This window comes from Mustela putorius, unplaced genomic scaffold (genome assembly GCF_011764305.1).
Source record: "Mustela putorius furo isolate JIRA1106 unplaced genomic scaffold, ASM1176430v1.1 tig00003901_pilon_pilon_pilon, whole genome shotgun sequence".
NCBI lineage: Eukaryota > Metazoa > Chordata > Mammalia > Carnivora > Mustelidae > Mustela > Mustela putorius.
In genome coordinates this window covers 18676592-18696907 of record NW_025422049.1, presented here as the reverse complement: position 1 = coordinate 18696907, position 20316 = coordinate 18676592, and the positions used below count along the sequence as shown (strand labels likewise).

The 20316-nt window shown below is 38.0% G+C and overlaps 2 protein-coding genes across 7 annotated transcripts in view; both read right to left on the bottom strand.

Moving 5' to 3' along the window:
• Window positions 1-10443, bottom strand: part of RBM41 (RNA binding motif protein 41) — a 58720-nt gene extending 48277 nt beyond the window's left edge. For 2 of the 5 annotated variants that reach the window (XM_013064845.2, XM_045068244.1), the window contains exons 1-5: window positions 10087-10388; window positions 6978-7094; window positions 6218-6410; window positions 5719-5923; window positions 3764-3835 (exon numbers count right to left, since the gene is read on the bottom strand). In XM_013064845.2, the coding sequence (XP_012920299.1) occupies window positions 3764-3835; window positions 5719-5923; window positions 6218-6410; window positions 6978-7094; window positions 10087-10307 (808 nt within the window). In that variant the 5' untranslated portion in view covers window positions 10308-10388. The other 3 variants (XM_004769005.3, XM_045068245.1, XM_013064846.2) reach the window with 2 other exon arrangements.
• Window positions 10444-14787: 4344 nt separating this feature from the next.
• Window positions 14788-20316, bottom strand: part of NUP62CL (nucleoporin 62 C-terminal like) — a 104421-nt gene continuing 98892 nt past the window's right edge. For both annotated transcript variants that reach the window (XM_045068316.1, XM_004769007.2), the window contains one exon: window positions 14788-15673. In XM_045068316.1, the coding sequence (XP_044924251.1) occupies window positions 15579-15673 (95 nt within the window). In that variant the 3' untranslated portion in view covers window positions 14788-15578. The remainder of the gene's footprint in view (window positions 15674-20316) is intronic.

Here is a 20316-nt window from a genome sequence, read left to right as displayed (position 1 = left end):
AGAGCTTTCTTCTTTATTAATATGGGAATTTATAACTATAAATATCCCCCTAAGCCCTGCTTTTATTGCATCATGTAAGTTTTGGTATGTTAAGTTTTGTTTTCATTCATCTCAAAGCATTTTCTAATGTCCCTGGTGACTTCTTTTTGATCTATCAGTTATTCAGTAGAGTGTCATTCCATTTCTGCATATTTGTACATTTTCTAAATGCCCTTCTATTACTGATTTCTAATTTCATTCAACTGTGAATGGAACTGGCAAGAGTGAACATCTTTGTCTTATTACTGATACTGAGGGAAATATTTCAGTCTTTCACCATTTATTATGAAGTTAATTACTAACACAATCATTAACACAAACATATGGCCAATTTATTTCTGACAAAAATATGCAAAGGCAAGTAAATAGAGAAAAATACTCTCTTCAACATATGGTGCTGAAACTACTAGAAACTCACAGGCAAAAAACTGAACCTTAACCTAAACCCCACACTTTATAAAAGCATCAAGACAAAATAGATCATAGATCTAAATGTAGAATATACAACCATTAAACTGTTTAAAGAAAAATCTTATTCATAATCTGCTGTCAAAGAGTTCTTTGACATAAAAAAGTATAATATGAAAGAAAAATTCTTTCTGATAATTGGATAACTGGATTATATCAAAATTTAAAACATCTGCTCTGAGGCAAAAAAAAAAAAACCTTGTGTACTAAAAACTACAAAATGTTGCTAGAAGAATTAAAAATACAAATAAATGCAAAGACAGCCCTTGTTCATGAATTGAAGACATAGTATATCATTAAGATGTCAATATTACCTAAAGTGCTATACAGATTCAGTAAAATCCCTATCAAAATCCCAATGACATTTCTTCCTGAAATAGAAAAACCCATCCTACAATTCATATGGTGCCTCAAGGATTCCTCAATAGTGAAAATCTTGAAAAAGAACAAAGTTGGAGGTCTCACACTTTCTGATTTCAAAACTTACTACAAACCTATGGTAATTAAAACAGTGTGGCACTGGCATAAACACAGACATACATACCAGTGGAATAGAATGGATAGCCTAAGAACAGACTCATATTTATGGTCAAATAATTTTTGGAGAGGGTGCTAAGAACATTTAATGTGTAAAGGAGAGTCTTTTCAACAAGTAGTATTGGGAAAACTAGATTATCAATGTGCAAAAAACAAAGTTGGATCCTTACCTTATAACATATATAAAAAATTAACTCAAGATGGACCAAAGACCTAAACATAAGGGCTAAAACTGTACAATGCTCAGGGGATAACATAGGAGAAAACCTTTATGAAATTAGATTTGGCAATGATTTATTGGCCATGACACCAAAAGCATAGTAACAAAAGAAAAAACTGACAAATCAGACTTCACCAAAAACATAAACTTTTGTGCATCAAAGGACACTATCAACAGAGTGAGAAGGCAACTCATGAAATGAAGGGAAATACTGGCAAATTATTTACCTGATAAGGGAATTAATATTTAGAATATGCAAAAAAGCTGACAACTCAACAAAAAATAAACAACCAGTTTAAATAATGCGCAAAGGCAGTACACAGACATTTTTCCAAAGAACGTACACAAAGGCCAAAAAGCACATGAAAAAGATGCACAACATCACTAATCATTAGGGAAATGCAAATCAAAACCACACAAAGTACCACTTCACACCCACTAGAATGGCTGTCACAAAATAGAAAAGAATTTAAGTGTCGGACAAGGGGGTGGGGGAAACTGGAATCCTTCTTCATTGCTGGTGGGAATGTGCAATGATACAGCCTCTGTGGAAAACAGTATGGTGGTTCCTCCAAAGATTGAACACAGAATTGCATATGATCCTGCAATTCCACTTCGGGGTATATATGCAAAAGAACTGAATGCAGGGACTTGAACAGACACTTGTACATCCAGTTTCACAGCAGCATTATTTACAATAGCCAAAAGGCAGAAGCAGCGCGAGTGTCTACGGACAAACGAAGGGATAAACAAAATGTGATAGGTACATATAATGGAATATTATCCAGCCTGAAGGAAGGAAGGAAGTTCTGACACATGGATGACCTCGAAGACATGAAGTGAAATAAGCCAGACACAAAAGGACAAATGCATGATTCCACTTATATGAGGCACCTACGGTAGTCAAATTCACAAAGACAGAAGGAATGGTGGTTGCCAGGGGCAAAGGGGAGGAGTGTAAGGGGAGCAGGTGTTTAATGGGTACAGAGTTTCGGTCTGGGAAGAGAAAGAAATTCTGGAGGTGGATAGTGATGATGGTTGCAGAACAATGTGAATATACTTAATGCCACAGAACTGTACACTGAAAACATGGTTAAAATGGTCAATTTTATGTTAGGTATATTTTACCATGACTTAAAAAGTTTGTTCTGCAAAAGACACTGTTCAGAGAATGAAAAGATAAGCTACAGACTGGGATAAAATATTTGCAAATCATATATCCGTCAGAGAACTGCATTTAGAACATGTAAAGAACTCTCAAAAGTCATGAAGAAAATACACAACCCAGTTAAAAACCAGCACAAGATTGGAACAGACACTGCAGCAAACAGGATAGAAAGATGGCAAATAAGCACATGAAAAGATGTTCAACATCATTAGCTACTAAGGAAAAGCAAATGAAAACTATGATGAGATACCACTGCACGGCTACTAGAGGAACTAAAATAAATACCAACAATACCAAATGCCGACAAAGATGTAGAGCAACTGGAACTCTCATACATTGCTGGTGGGAATGCAAAATGGTTCAGCCATTCTGGAAAATGGTTTGGCAGCTTCTTATAAAGTTAAACAAACACTTACCATATGACCCAGTAATCCCACTCCTTATTTACCTTAGAGAAATAAAAATTTATGTTCACACAAAAACCTGTACAAAAATGTTCGTATCAGTATTATTCATAGTCACCATAACCTGGAAACAGCCCAAATTGCACTTCAATGGGTAGATGGATACACAAAACTGGAATATCCACACAATGGAATGCTACTCAGCAAAATGAAAGAACTATCAATACACACGACTTGGATGACTCTCAAAGGCATTATACTAAATGAAAGAAGCCACACTTAAAAGATGACGTGCTGTATGATTCCATCTTTATGACATTCTTTAAAAGACACAACCATAGTGATGGAAAATAAATCAGGGATTACCAGAGATTATGGGTGGAGTTGGGGGTGACCATCAATGATGGGATGAGGGACTTTTAGAGTGATCAAGCTGTTCTCTATCCTGATTGTGGTGGTGGTTACATGAATTTACATGATTTACATGATTTACAATTCATGGAATTGTACACCAAGGAAAAAATAAGAAAGAAAAACAGACAATTTTATTGTAAATTCATTTTTAAAATAAAAGAGAATATTGCTATTATACCATCATCATCATAATAGTTATACTTTAGTGATTAATAAAAAGATTCAGAATGAGTTGTGAAATAGAATCCAAAAATCATTAAGGTCATTTTATGTCTGGTACAATAACATAAAGGTATAGAGAAAAAAAATCAACAACACTAAATGTAAAAGTTTTACAACTTTTAATATCTCCTCTCTTTAATATTCTTTATCAGGATAAATGGCTCCCTCTGGATCATTTCCTACAAACATTGTCATATACTGAATATGGAATTAAATAAGCACTCAACTCAGAAGTCTGGGACCCTATGTTACATTCCTAAATCTAACACTGTAAGAAAACTCTCGACTTGCCTTTTGTGCCTAATTTTATCTTCCTCTTCATTGAGGTCATGTACTTGTCTGCACTTGTCTTTTTGTGGTATGCTGTGAAGGTTTAAAGCAAGGAGTTTCAAAGATAGGAAACAGAACAGATTCATACACCACCCACCCACCCCAAATACCAGGTACTGCTCTAGGTGATTTACATGTATTACCTCACTTAATCCTCCTAACGACCCTAAAATGTAGGTCTTATTAATATTCTCATTTTACAAGATGAAGACACTGAAGTGTAGGGTGGTAACTTGCCCAGCATCTTACAACAAGCTAGCTAAGTGGGGGAGCCAGGGTTTTTCTAGCAGTCTGCCTCCAGAGCTCATGCTCTTAATCAGTATAATCAGTATACTAGGTCTCTCCACAAGAGGCTGTTCACTTGTTCTTTCATTCCTTCCTTCACCACTGCTCTTCCACGTCTATGGTCTCTGTCTCTAACAAAGCATTCATTCATGCTCATGGCTTTACCTGTCTGCCACCTGAGTGTCCGTGATTCCCACGTCTATGCAGCCAGCTCTGACTACTCCACTGACTTCCCTGCTGCATTTCCGACCACCTTCTCAATATGTGCATTTAATGATCCTGCCATTCTTACCAAATCAACATGTTTCAAATTGAACTCGTCTTTCATCAGAAACTCCCCATAAAGACTTCCTTAATTTTGCCAGTTGTTAAAAAGTCACACAGGCTTGAAAACATCTGGGTTGTCTCTGACCTCACCTTCGACCCTCCTCCTTCATTCTCAGTTCTTCCTTTGTGATGTCTCTTATAACCACACCTACCTCTCTTTCCAATACCACTGCCATCATTCTAGTCTAGATCTCCATGCCTAGATGACCATAATGCCTCCTAAATCCTTCTCGCTGCTTTCAGTTCTTTCTCTGTCTCATCCTATTTTTTTGGCCACTAGATTCATTCTTTTCAAATACTGCTTTTACCGGGTTACTCCTGGCTCAGAATCCTTTCACCATATCCAAACTATCCGAATAACTGACTCTGTACAGGTCTCTACTACCCACCAAATAAGGTCTTAAATTTTTAGCTACCTTTCTAACCTGGTCTTTCACAAGAGCCCCAAACACGCAATAGTGTTCATACCATCTGCTGCAAATGAATTGCTCTTCCTTCTCCTTACTACAGAATAGGTAGTATTAAAAGAGCACTGAAATCTTACCTCCTCTGAGAGGCCTTCTTCAGTTATGCCAAAGCACGGTGGCCTTTCCCTCCTATGAACTATAGCACTTAACAACTATATCCAGTGTTGTCACCAAATGTTACATGGTTCTCTCTCCAACCAGACTATAATTGCTACAAGGTCAGGAACGATTTCCTAAACTTCTGAGCACCTCCCACAGTGCCTAGCAAAACTTATCTGTTAAACTAATACTTTCTGGTTAAGATGCATAACATTTATCTATGTATTTTGTGCTCATATACAGTTCAGCCCAAAGACTCTTCACAGTCTAGCCTCACCTCCCTTTCCAGTGTCACTCCCTCGCATCCCCTGCTGTGCCCCATACTTCCTGCCACAATGAATTTCTCATTGTCCCCTAGATGCACTATGTCCCTTCACAGACCTGTTCCTGTTCACCTACTATCTGTAATGCCCTCTTACCTTATTTACCTGACAAATGACTGTTGCTCTATCAAGACTTAGTACAAATGTCAACTCCTGACTCCCCCCAACTAGACTTCCATGTTCAATGTTCTGTGCTCCCTTAGCATTTTATTCACATCTCTGTATCAGTGATTTCCATGTGGTATTACAACTGACTATGTACGTATTTGTGTCTGCCACGGACATATACATTCCTCAAGGAGACTGACTGTTTGTCCTTCCCCTACTCCCTTCACTAACTCTTCATATTTAATGTCCTGCTGTTAAATCTTTCTCTCAGTGAAAGAGCACATTAAAGTCAGTGGCAATCACATACCTTGGTAATAAAGAGCCTTGAGGAAGGAGTGCCGATCGGCTCCCTGAAATAAAGACTTTTCGATTTCCATTTCTCGCCGGGTCAGCTGTTTGCTCTTGGCAAATCTCTGTGGTAGGCAGAGGATGCGCTGACGCTCCGAGATCCTTTCTTCAATATCCTGAAGACGGTTCTGGATTGCTTCCGGGGTTGCCCTCAGTCTTGTCCTCTGAAACCAGAGAAATGAGATGGCATGTGTCATAGAGAACACAGCCTGAAAGTGATGATCTAATGCCTCAGATAAAAAAGAAGCTGGTGAAGGACCAGAGGTGACTGTTCATAGACGTGTTAGTGAAAAAGTCAAGGAAGACATTCTCTTTACCAAGACCCCTATCACAGAAACCAAAGAAAACTCATATACAGAGCTCAGTTTGGTAAGAACTAAAAATGAAAAGGCTCTCAGTGTTAAAGGAAGCGATCTTCCCCTTGATTCTTTAGGAAAAATAAAAATGGCCCCACTCACCTTTTCACCTGAAACATGGCTCTTCCAGATCAAGATTTCTGTTTCATTGAGCCCCAGTTCCCTAAGAGAAGCAGTTTCCTGGTCCTTCTCATGCAGTGTCTGGAACTGGGACAAAGTCATAGTCCCAGCTGCTTCCTTCCCAAAGGGCTTGTACATAGTACCAGGAGCAAAGCTCTCTTTCTTAGACACACATCTGCAAAACAAGCAGGAAGCAAGTTAAGAATATTTTCAGGTTACCACAATTTACAGAAATAGGACTAGCCATTAAAAGAGGCACAATGGAACATACTAGCGATTTCTCTCTCATGGCCTATTTCTAGGCTGAAAGCACCACTGCAATGACATGGAATTCCGTCCTTCTTCCCCTCACCCAGGGCCAATAAATGAATGAATCAAATATTTACTGAATACCTACTACACATCAGACACTGGGCCAGGTACGGAGGATTTAACGGCAAAAAAAGATAAAAATGGTTTCTGCTTTTGCAGAAGAGAATCAAGTTAACAGACAATGATCTTATTGGGTTATAAGTGTTATGTATGTTAAGGGAAGACAGGAACGGACACCTAGCCCAGACTTAGTGGGATATGGGAGGCTTCCCAGAGGAAGAGACACAGAAGCAAAATGCTGTCCAATAAGTAGAAGTTGGCCAAGGAAAAGGGAGTGGGAGAGGAGTGTTCCATCCCGCCTTTCAGAGGCGTCGGCCACCTGGAGGTGAGGGTCTATGATACTCTACCTGTTCGCAAAATCAATACCTACTCCTCAATGGAGACAGAGGTATCAAGTTGATGCTGAAGGAGGCTTTTCAGCTGCCTCTCCCCTTCTGTTTCCAACTCCTCCAGGACATGCTCACCACTTTTCACACAGCTATTTACCCTGGAGCAGATATAAGAATGTATACAGAAAGCAGAAGAAATAGTCAATCTCAAAACATGTTCTTTAGCTATATCATCTACCAGTAGTGACCCCATTTGTTTGAAGACACCCTTCTGTTTGTTGCCCTTCATCATTCACTCATCCTACAAATGTTTACTAAATACCTACTTCCATGCAATGCACTGTGCTAGGTACTGATGCAGTCAAAGATATTCAAGGCACAGTCCCTATCCTCAAGAAGCTTGCAATTTATTTAGGGCCTGTGTATATGTGTTGTGTTGTATGCCTATGCGGGGAAGGGGGGAGAGGGAAGGGGAGAGAGGGAGGATGAGAAAAGTACGAGATAACTGGGAGCTAGGATGGTAAATGAAGACTTTGGAAAGGTAATTCTTAAACTGGCATTTGAAGGACTGGGTATGATGAAGGAAAGAAAAGGGAGGCTGAATAAGAAGAGACAGAAATATGTTCTGGGGAATAGGAAGCTCCCTTCAGTTGGCATTCACATATAAGCACTAGGAGATAATCTTGGAGGGGGTAATTAGACACGGATTTTGAATGGCCTTAAATACTCCAACTAAGGGGCCTGGGTCTTCATGTATAGGTATTAGAAAGCAATTTATTAGGCAGTTAAGTGGCAGGGTACAAATGATGGTTTAGGAAAATGAATGTGGTTATACTATGTCTTGTGGATTCATAGGAAAGAAACCAGAATAATGAGTTGGGAAACACTTTAAATTTGTCGAGCATAACACAAAGAAAGTTCAAACTGGCGTGGTAATAGTGGAAACAGAAAAGGAGACTTAGATGAGCGAGGCCTTTTGAAGGCAGGGGTAGGGAAGAAGTCAAAGATAAACCTGAAAGTTCAAGCTGCATAACTATGAGAATAATGGTACCAATGAAGGAAAGAGGAAAAGCCAGATGGAATAAATGTTTTCAGAAGGGGAAAGTGAGTATTGTCTTAGCCAGGTTGAGTCAACTACCTATTACAACTGACACGCCAGCATGAAATATCAGGAATGCTGATATTTGTTTGCTCAGTATGAAAGACATACTGAGTCTGAGGTGACAGTATAAGTGATACTGGCTAACAGGAAACCGGGAGATGGAAGAATTGTACAGGTGAGAGTCTGAGGCTGGACATGGAAATCTCGAGTCATCTGTATTGGCAGGATCTGGAGCTGTGAAAGAGGAGCAGATCTCCAGAGAGTATAGAAACAAATGCAAAGAGAGTCATGACACTTTATAGCTGAGGCACTACTCTGTAGAAATCTAGGTAATGCTATAAACTAGCCAATCCTAAGTAACTGAAAAACTCTTACTAGAGTGTAAATAGCAGGACCAGTAGAGCATGCAACAACAGATGATAATAGACAAAAATGAAATGAGTTAATTCCAAGAGAAAAACAAGTATGAAATACCTTCTTTATAAAACAGTCCTTTACCATTTGGGTTATGAGCAAGATCTCATACTCTAGAAAGACTGAGGCCTATTTTTAGAAAATTTTAAAATATCCTTCCTTAGGCCCATGGTTTTAAAAAAACTTCCTTCTAAGTATCTCAATTTTTATTTATTATTTAAAATTCTGAAATTTCTTACTATGTTTAAAGTGGCTTTGAAAGGAATAAACCCTAGTTAACTACACCGGTACACATGAACCTCAAAAAGAAATGCTGAGTGAAATAAAGGCAAGTCACAGAAAAATTCATATAGTCTGTATCCATTTACAGAATTCAAAAATGGATAACACTGGCAACATTTTGTTTAGAGATAAATTCATCTGTGGTGGACCTATTTTTTTTTAAAGCAAGGTAATGATTAAAGCCAAATTCTGGATGGTGATCCCCTCAGGGAGAAAGGAGGAAAGAGAAGCAATCAGGGAAGGGCACACAGGGGACTTTTTAAAAAATTTTATTTATTTGAGAGACAGACAGAGGGAGTGAGAGAGAGCACAAGCAGTGTGAGGGGTCAAGGGATAAGCAGAGGCCCCGCTGAGCAGGGAGCTGGATGAGGGGCTGCATCCCAGAATCTGGGATCATGACCAGAGCTGTAGGCAGAGGCCCAGCCGAATGAGCTACCCAGGCGCCCCCAAGGGACCCATAAGATACTGCTAATGTTCTATTTCTAAAGCTTTAGTGGGTCCGAATCTATTATTATTCTTTAGACTGTACATATGCATTATTTTGCATGTATGAAATATCACAATAAGCATTTTTTTAAAAGTCATTTTGAGGAAGGGAAACGTTTGTTTAAAAGATGCAGAAACCAGGGACGCCTGGGTGGCTCAGTGGGTTAAGCCGCTGCCTTCGGCTCAGGTCATGATTCCGGGGTCCTGGGATCGAGTCCCACATCGGGCTCTCTGCTCAGCAGGGGGCCTGCTTCCCTTCCTCTCTCTCTGCCAGCCTCTCTGCCTACTTGTGATTTCCCTCTGTCAAATAAATAAATAAAATCTTTAAAAAAAAAAAAAAAGATGCAGAAACCAACAATACAGGAGAGCATAATATCAGAACTTTAAATGCACCGCTCTATTCCAGAGTGATTATTCTACTTTGCAATGAATCCAAAACTAATTTAATGAGGATCCTTTAAAAAAGCCATTGTGTACTGTCAACAACTGTGAAGCTCCGGCTTTCAACAATGACCAGCTAAGTTAAAGCTGCCATTTCCTGCAGAACCAGTAGGGGGAACTGCTTACAGCGCTGCTTTTCTTTCCCTATGATACACTGAGCCCGTTTTGTACTTTCCGTCTAAATTTTTAGAAACAAAGTATCAGTAGCTTAGGTTAAGATTTGAAAGCTCTACATGCTCTCAGGGCCCGAGAAAGTCTTCCTTAGTAAACAAACACTGCAAAAAAAAAAAAAAAAAAAAAAAGACACCCCCCTTCCCGCCCCCACCGTGTGCCCTTCCGAGGATGAGATGGAGGTAGGGCGGGACGGGGACGAGCTGGCCTGGCTTTCTCCCGCACTGGGCATCAGTCGGCCAAGACCCTTTTACCTGGGTGGGTCCGTGTGAAGTAGTAAGAAGCCACAGCATCCGTGCAGCTCCCGGGGCCGGAGCCGTGGCCTAGATGCCTGTGCTGGCAAGGCATTCCTACGGGAACCGGCGACGGAGGCCCTTCCTGAACTTCGCCCCGCAGGCCTGTCTAGCCCGTCTCCCCTCCTCCCACCTCTTTTGTCTTCCCGCTCACACGAAATCGCATCCCGACAACGTGACATACCCCAAACACAAAGTCATAAAAGCCATTTTCAAAGTTAAAAGGTAGATGAGAGCTCCCTTCGCCGCCTGCTCTCAGAGAAGCCCTTACCTCTTCATGTTTCCACAGGCCCCTATCTCTAACTTGGGTGAATAGGCCGCGGACTTCAAGTCCCAGAACTCTGTGCGGCAGACTCTAAGGGGATTGTGGTGGAGTGCGGGGCTCTGGGAATTGTAGTCGCTCAGAGCTAAAGAAACCGAGAGTACGTACTCTACTGAATGAGGTGTTGTAAGTTGTTTAAATATTTCTCCTGCGGGTTAACGGCAGCACCCAAAATATCCAGCTCATAAAGCTAGGAGTCATTTGAGACTTCTTGACTGTCTCATTCAAAATAGCCAAATCCTGGCTCCTCTATTTTTCCTCCAATGTATGCCTATTAACAACCCTGCTTCTGCTTTCAAGGACTTATTATCGAGCCTACCCGCTGTTTCCAGCTGGGCCCCTGATCCATCCTCTGCAGTGTAGTCCGTGATCAGACACAAGTTTGACCAGATCACCTGCACTAACTGTAACAGAAGCTTAGGAGATGTTGTACTTCCTACCCTGAGAATCAGAAGTCCTTATGAATGTTTAGTTGAAGATTAGGTTGAATCAAGAGAGAGGTATAGCATAGTGGTTAAGACCGTGACCTCTGAGCTCCCAGAAATGGAAATACGAACATCCCTAAGTATATGAAAAGAAGTTTAATCTCACTTAATAAGTGCGATGGAAATTTCGAAGTACAAGGACTATAAAATATATGACCTGTACTCCTCAAAACTGTGCAGGTTATCAAAAACGTGGGAAGTCTGAGAACGTGTCAGCGAAAGGAACCAAACGAGACATAAAGACTAAATGTAATGTGATATCCTGCATGGGACTCTGGAACAGAAAAGGGGCCCTAGGTAATAACTAAAAAAACATGAATAAACTATGCACTTTAGTTTATAACATTCATTAGATGTGACAAATATACCAGAATTATAAAGATGTTAACACTAGAGGTTAAATGAGTGGAGGTATACACAACCCTGTACTATACAACTTTTCTATATATCTAAAACTGTTCTAAAAATAGTTTATTAAAAGTACACTAAAATAACATTTTCACCTACAAGATTAATAAAGATCCAGAAGTTTGAGGGCGCATTACTTTTGTTGAGACTGTGGGAAAATAAGCACTCTCATTACACACTGCTGGTAGGAACATAAATTGGTACAACCTCTATGGAAGGTAATGTGAGGATACAGTTGAAACCATAAATCCCCATTTCCTTCAGAACAGAAATTCAACCTCTCTGAATAGGATCCTCAATACTATATGTCAAGTGTGTGTGTGTGTGTGTGTGTGTGTGTGTGTAATATGTATATATGTACATATGTATTTTATGTGTATATATTTCATACACATATACAAGTTTATATGTATTTTACATGTAAAGTTATTCAGTGCAACATTGTTTATAACCAAATTTTGCAAACATAAAATACCCACAAATGTAATAAATCCATTCAATGTAAAACTGTGCAGCAGTCCTAAAGATGACAGAGTTTACTGTGGGCTGCTACTGAACAATCTAAATTATGTTTAGTGAAATAGCCAGGTGCAGAACAGTATCAATAGTATGCTTCCATTTGTGTAAAAAGAAAGGAGGGGGATTATATGTATGTATGCTTGTGTATGCATCAAATTCCTCTGGGAAAACATAGAGACCAGTGATAAATGAATGCTTCCAGGTAGGGGAGCTGGATGATTAGCAAAAAGGGTGGGGAAAAACTTCACTTTTTATACCTTTGATTTTTGAATATTTATTACCTAGTCAACATTCTTTTTTAATTAAAGGGACCCTTCTTATACCACAAAGAATAAAAAAAGAAAAAGATCATGTGTTTGGGGAGCACACTGTTTGGATTTCTCAGTTCCCATAGTTAGAGAGAACATAGTAGGCAGTTTGGACTTGATCTTTTGCTTTGCAAGTTATGACTATGTGATTGTCAGGAAGTTTCTTTAACTGGTCTAGGACAGCTTCCTCATCTGTAAAATTGGGAGAGTACCTCTGAATAGGGTGACCATAAAGTGTTACATAAAAGTATAGTTTTAAATTCACTTGATAGGTGGTCATCTATGAGCAAATATTCTGTCATCTGGTAGAACTTCTTCAAACTTTCTGTACTCCCATGCTCAAGTTAGAGGATAAGACAAAGAGCAGCTCCTAGAAGACACTGTACTTCCTAAGAACTTCTTACAGATTGAAAAGGTCACAGAAAGTATCTGAGCTATCCAAAACCTGTTATATGTATGTTCTTGAAGGACACGGATGAATGAATGCTGGTATAACATGTACTATTTTGTGGCTCCGGCAGAGAGCACAGAAAGAATGTAAGCATGCACAAAGTGTGGGTCATACCAAAGCCTGTACCAGGTAAATCCTGTATGATGGTGAGGCTGAATTCTGCTGCTCAACCAAACTGTTCAATGGACACATCAATCCATAAGTAGATGGGAAAATCTGCCAAAGCTGCTGGTGTGTTTGTCCCCTGGGAAAGTGGCAAAGGGTGGAACAAATACTATACCAGACATGTGTACGACTTCGAATAAGACATACATCCTATCGGCACAGAAGAGATACACACTTCATTAGGAATCCATCTAGGAGGGATGAGTAGAGGATAAATGGCTAAAAAGACATGTAGAGTGGAACTGCAACTTGAAAGCAAGGTCACGAGGAAGTACTCTCTGTACCTGTGTATAACTGTAGCTAGTCCCAGGGGTTGGTAGCAAGGGACAAACATTCAGAAAATTGCACTAGAAGGAAAAACAGGCTATTTCTAGTTCTGTCAAACGTATTAACTGTGGAATAATAGCTATTTCTTTTCCCACGGCATGCCTTTCCCTGCTTTTAAAGGGAGACAGTGTATAAAAGCTTTGAGACAGTTCACAAAAAGCTTTGAGAGTTGTAGATGTTATTCATGGACACAGACATCTTACCATGAGGTAATTTCACAATTTCATCTCAGAAGAATTTATGACAAACTGAAAAATATGCCTTATTTGTCTTTCTGACAATTTAATAAGGTTCGTTTAATTAAGCCAGAAGTTCTTCCTTAACACAGATATATTTTCAGTGTTTGTCCTTTTCAGATGCTTTGTTTGCAGCACATTTCTGATGAGTACATTATGAAACAATGATAATTTCCAGATGTGGAAGAAGATGCTAAAACCAAAACTCTTCTCTAGAAGAGGGCTAGCATCACTCATCCAATATTAAGAGAAATCAACTGTGCATGTCTTTCAAATACCCCAAATAAGATAGCATAAATGCTGTTTTAGAGAAAATAAATACAGCATCTTTTTCAAAGGACAAAGAAAAGGCTAATTTAATAACATGACAAATTTAAGAAATTTTCCTTCAGCTAAGTCCTAGCTGGTCTTGAATATGGTTAGAAGAGGCTCAAGACTCTAGTACCTAACAAAAATGTTGCCTTAAAATGGGTTATTTGCGATCTTTTAATTAATATTTGTTCAACAATGTCATGTTCTCTAGACACACGTTAGAATCCAAGTCAAAAGGAACCTTAGAGATGAATTAATCCAAGACTCCAGATTCCAGTACATGGAGATTCTGCCAGTAAATCTTATATTGTTAACTGCATTGATCTGGAAGCCCTCACCACCCATCGTTTTTCCAGCTCTTGGGGAATAAAAAAAACCCCTAGAACTCCCAGTACAAATCCAGCAGGAATACATGAGCCCCTCATTTCACTGAGGAACTTTAGAATTAGCATGTATCATTTGTGAAAGGACATAAAGGAATCACAAAGCTTCAGAGAAATGAAAAATCATTTCTTTTACTTGGAAAGACCTTATTCATATGATTAAATGCTTTCATGGGAGAGATGAAAGATGATACCCAAAATGAAATTATTTGTCCAGTTAATTAAGTAGGGACAAGACTAAATCCGGTGTTTCCACTAATATACTATGTACCTTTTACTGAGCATAGAACTTAATTCATACACCAACTACTTTATAAGAGTTAAATCTCCAAAAACAATAAGGAAAATCTCTTATCTACAGTATAACAGAAATAACACTAGGCTCAAAAACTGGAGATTACTCAAAATTATAGCCAAAGCTCTTTGCCTACAGAAATCATCCACAAAATTAAATTGTCTCTGGATTATTTTCATATTCTAAAGTTTTGAGTGGTAACAAAAGCTTACCACTGCTACTTTGAGAAGTTTGGGTAGGAATGAAAAGGTCATATAAGTTGATATTTAGTTTACTTATAAGGTGGTGAAAATAACTAGTACTCATTTCAAAGATATTTTCTTCCTGTAATATGTGTAGGACCCCCCTGCACATGTACAGTCAGTATTAGAGAAATTTAGCTCAGTAATTATAGTCAACTAAGCTCTAGTCACTCAAGAACTTTTAAGTAAGTTTGCTTTCACGTTATATGTTTATTTTTTAGAATATCACCTTTATTTATGACAGGTAAAACATGTAACACAAGAGATCAGACTGTTCCCAAGCTAAGAACAAGGTTTTTTCTTGAAAAACAAATGTCCCAAAGCCAGCAACTATATGCTAAAACCAAATAAAATACCAGACTATCCGTACATCAAAAATATATGAATTGCCTGAACCTTATGCTTTTAAACATAACCTAATTCAAGAACTAAATATACTCTAATATTTCTTCTTCTCCAAATTTCTCACACTTTCTATACTTTATAACACACTTCTTTGTATTATCTATACTGTTTTCATACAGACAGGCATTAATTATATCTCAAACTAGACAGTAAGTTCCTTTGAGGAAAAAGACTACGGTATCTAGCACTACATGTTGAAAGCAGACACCCAGTAAAGACTAGCTGGAATCTATTTCTTGGCAAACATCTCTCGATGATCTGGTTAGAGGAAGAAGGACAATGTGTGCTGCTGGTAGAATATGGGATCTAGGAGAGTTTAAGATACAAATTACACACACGGAGTCAACATGTAATAGGTTACTGCCTAGAGCCAAGAGGGCTAATACAGTCACAGTTTGCTACTACTAAAAGCCAAACTACAGTATAATTCTCAACAGCACAATATTTAACTGAAAAAAAAAAATCAAACCAACCACAAGACAACTGCATTGTAACCAAAGACTAAGTAGTTACTTGTGAATACTACTCTATTTCACATCATAAAAACTTGTAGATAAAGTATAATCCCAAAACAGCATGCAGAATATGTGGTCGTTCAATCAAAAGCAATTCTGATATTGTGTTCTTGCTCTGCACGACAATGATCCTCAAAAATCCGTGTTACCTCTTCTACCTTCTTCTGCAGCATGCCTACAGGAGGAAAAGTCATGCATCATTAATTTGAGGTCAAAATGTCCAAGGAACAGAATAGCTTACATTCTCACTTCAATATGACTTATAAAACATCAGTTTTATTTAATAGCTTTAACTATTAGAATATACAGGAAAAAATAATCTGTTTAGAAACTGAAAAGAGTGGACAAGACCATTCTTGATTTGCTCTAATTTTCTGGTAAATAACTGTCTACTTGATATTTATGTTTTGTTGAAGAGAAGTGAAAACTGCTTTTTACTCATTACAGCTTAAAAGTGCTATACAAGGTAGTCATTAAATTGAGGTTATAGATTCTGGTACAGGTTTTTGCTGTCTATAAGCAAATTAGTACACATAGTATATTCACATTTCTGTTCCTTTCTAATGGTTTATTTAACTTGGTGGTCCTCAATTTGCTTGGGAGCAGAGCAACACAAAACACCATTAATTTTATCATATAAAACAGCAATATTCTATAGTAAAAATAAGCTGTCAAAGTAAGCATGATAATCTAGATTTTTCTATTAATGTGCAGTTGGTCATTTGTTTTAGTGTTCATTAATGCTTACTAGCCAATAAGCAATAGCTGGTGCCAATGATTAAAAAAAAAACTTCACAAGAGAAACACGAAAAATTCGAAACAACATACTTCAGTTTTCTTCAGCCAATTGGAAAAGCCCCAATGTTATTCAGTTTTAAAGTATAAGAATACGTCATTCTATCTTATGACATACAGACATTTTGCAAGATTATACCTTAAGAACTAATGGTTATATACTGAAAGGCTAGAAAAACAGTGTACATTGAGCCTGCCAAAATACATCTCCTTTTTTTTCTAATAACTGCAGGGTGCAATTTTTTTTAACCACTAAATTACATTTTTCAGTGTGACAGAGGCACAATGAGCACTATAACAAACCATTAACTTGAGGCCAGAATTGTCAACATAAGCAAAGTCTACTTAATTTGCTGATTGATAATGTATTAAGGAATACATTTATACAATTTTTTTTTAAATCAATGAAATGTTGAGCAACACAAGCCAGCATTATTAAGAGAGCTTTCTATAAATATTTTGTCATGTCTTCAAATTAAATTCTCAGGACTATTTCTATATTAACATACTTTACATTTTTTAGGAGTTTCATTATTTGAGGGCAAAAATTGCTCCTAAAATTTAACTGCCCAGAGTTCAGTTCTGAAGATATGTATTAGGGACTGGTTCCTGTAGGTCTATGAAATTATATACCATACTAGAAGATAAATGCCAGGACTAGTCAATAATTGGGGGAAATACACCATATAAATTTTGAGATTAAAATGAACTGTATTGAGCAATATGAAAATGAAATTAAGAAAACAATTCCATTCACAACTGCATCAAAAAGAATTAAAACACTTAGAAATAAACCTACCAAATGGAGTATAAGACCTGTACACCAAAACATACAGAACATTGCTAAGAGAAATTAAGATCTAAAGAAATGAAGAGGAATCCCATGTTCATGGATTGAAAGACTCCATAGTGGTAAGACGGCAATCCCTCACAGGCTGATCTACAAATTCACTGTAACCCCTATGAAAATTCCAGCAAGCTATTTTTATAGAAATAGAAAAGCTTTAAAATTTACATGGAATGGACCCAGAATAGCAAAGCAATCTTGAAAAAGAATAATAAATTGCAAGAATTACACTACACAATTTTAAAACTTACTACAAAGCCACATTAATCAAGATGGTGTAATACTAACATAGGATAGCCATAGAGATCAATGGAACAGAAAGTCCAAAAATAAAACTCTATATTTATGGTCAATTCATTTTTGATGAAGGTGATAAGATAATTCAGTGGGGGAAAACATAGTATTTTTCAACAAATAGTGCAGAGACAACTGGTTACCTACATGAAAATGAATTTGAATCCTTACTTCTTAACTATGCACAAAAAACAACTCAAGGTGGGCCGAGCTGAAAGCGACCAGAAGGGATGTTCACAATGTTAGGGCAGAGCTAAAAGCTACCAGGGCTGAGGTTCACAATGTCTCAAAGAGTTCCAATCTAATTTAAATTATCTCAAAGCTAGGGTAACTGAGACAGAAGATAGAATTAGTGATCTGGAGGACAAACAGAAAGGATCAAGAGGAAGCCTGGAACAAACAGTTTAGAAACCATGCAAACAGAATCAGGGAAATAAATAATGCCATGAAACATTCCAACGTCAGAATTATTGGAATCCCTGAAGGGGAGGAGAAAGAAAGAAGTCTAGAAGATACAGTGGAACAAGTTCTTCATGAAAATTTTCCCAATCTCGCGAATGGAACCAGGGTTCATGAACTAGAGGCCGAACAGTCTCCACCCAAGATTATAGATTCCAGAAAAACATCAAGGCACCTGATAGTCAAATTGAGGAATCATAATTGTAGGTATAATCTCTTGAAAGCCACTAGGACAAAAAGGCTCCTTACTTAAAAAGGAAAACCCATCAGAATAACGGCAGACCTGTCCACAGAGACCTGGCAATTCAGAAAGGGCTGGCAAGATATATTCAGGGCACTACTGAGAAGAACATGCAGCCAAGAATACTTTATCCAGCACGACTGACATTCAAAATGGATGAAGAGATAAAGAGTTTCCAAGACCGGCAAGGCTTAAAAGACTATGCAACCACCAAGCCGACACTGCAGGAAATATTAAGGGGGGTTCTATAAAAGAGGAAAAATCCTCAGAATAGCATTGAACAGAAATATAGAGACAATCTACAGAAAGAAAGACTTCAAAGGTAACACGATGTCAATAAAAACGTATCTATCAATAATCACTCTCAATGTGAATGGCCTAAATGCGCCCATAAAATGGCACAGGGTTGCAGATTGGATTAAATGACAGGACCCATCCATATATTGTCTACAAGAGACCCATTTTGAACCTAAAGATACACCCAGACTAAAAAAAAAAAAAAAAAAAGATACACCCAGCCTGAAAGTGAAGGGATGGAGAAGCATCTTTCATGCCAATGGGCCTCAAAAGAAGGCTGGGGTAGTGATTCTCATATCAGATAAATTAGATTTTAAACTAAAGACTGTAGTGAGATACAGAAGGACAGGACATAATTCTTAAAGGGACTATCCACCAAGATGATCTAACAATTGTAAATATCTATGTCCCCAATATGGGAGGAGCCAATTACATAAGAAAACTGTTAATCAAGATAAAGAGTCATATTGATATGAATACATTAATAGTAGGAGATCTTAACACACCTCTCTCAGAAATAGACAGATCATCGAAGCAGAAAGTCAATAAAGAAACAAGAGCATTGAATGACACATTGGACTAGATGGATCTCATAGATATATACAGAACATTCCATCCTAAAACAACAGAATACTCATTCTTCTCAAGTGCACATGGAACCTTCTCAAGAATAGACCACATACTGGGTCACAAATCAGGACTCAACCGATATCAAAAGACTGAGATTATTCCCTGCATATTGTCAGATCACAGTGCTTTGAAACTGGAGCTCAATCACAAGGAAAAGTTCTGAAGGAACTCAAACACCTGGAAGCTAAAGACCACCTTGCTTAAGAATGCTTGGATCAACCAGGAGATCAAAGAAGACCTGAAACAATTCATGGAAACCAATGAGAATGAAGACACTTCGGTCCAAAACCTATGGGATACAGCAAAGGCAGTCCTAAGGGGGAAATACATAGCCATCCAAACCTCCCTCAAAAATACTGAAAAATCCAGAACACAGCTGCTATCTCTATACCTTAAAGAACTGGAGAATCAACATCAAATCAAACCAACTCCACATATAAGAAGGGAAATCAAGATTAGAGCTGAGATCAATGAGGTAGAAACCAGAGATACAGTAGAATGTATCAGTGAAACTAGAAGCTGGTTTTTTGAAAGAATCAGTAAGATAGATAAACCATTGGCCACACTAATCCAAAAGAAAAGAGAGAAAGCCCAAATTAATAAAATTATGAATGAAAAGGGAGAGATCACAACTAACACCAAGGAAGTAGAAACAACCAAGAGAAGTCATTATCAAAAGTTATATGCCAATAAGCTAAGCAACCTAGATGAAATGGATGCATTCCTAGTAAACTATAAAATCCCAAAATTGAACCAGGAAGAAACTGACAACCTGAATAGACTGATATCTAGTAACGAGATTGAAGAAGTGATCAAAAACCTCCCAAAATACAAGAGCCCAGGAACTGACGGATTCCCTGGGGAATTCTACCAAACTTTCAAAGAAGAAATAACACCTATTCTCCTGAAGCTATTTCAAAAATTGAAGCTGAAGGAAAACTTCCAGATTCTTTCTATGAATCCAGCATTACCCTGATCCCCAAACCAGGCAAAGACCCTACCAAAAAGGAGAATTTCAGACCAATATCACTGATGAATATGGATGCTAAGATTCTCAACAAGATCCTAGCAAACAGGATCCAACAGCACATTAAAAGGATTATCCACCATGACCAGGTGGGATTCATTCCTGGGCTACAAGGATGGTTCAACATTCGCAAATCAATCAATGTGATACAACAAATTAATAAGAAAAGAGAGAAGAACCACATGGTCCTCTCAATGGATGCAGAAAAAGCATTTAACAAAATCCAGC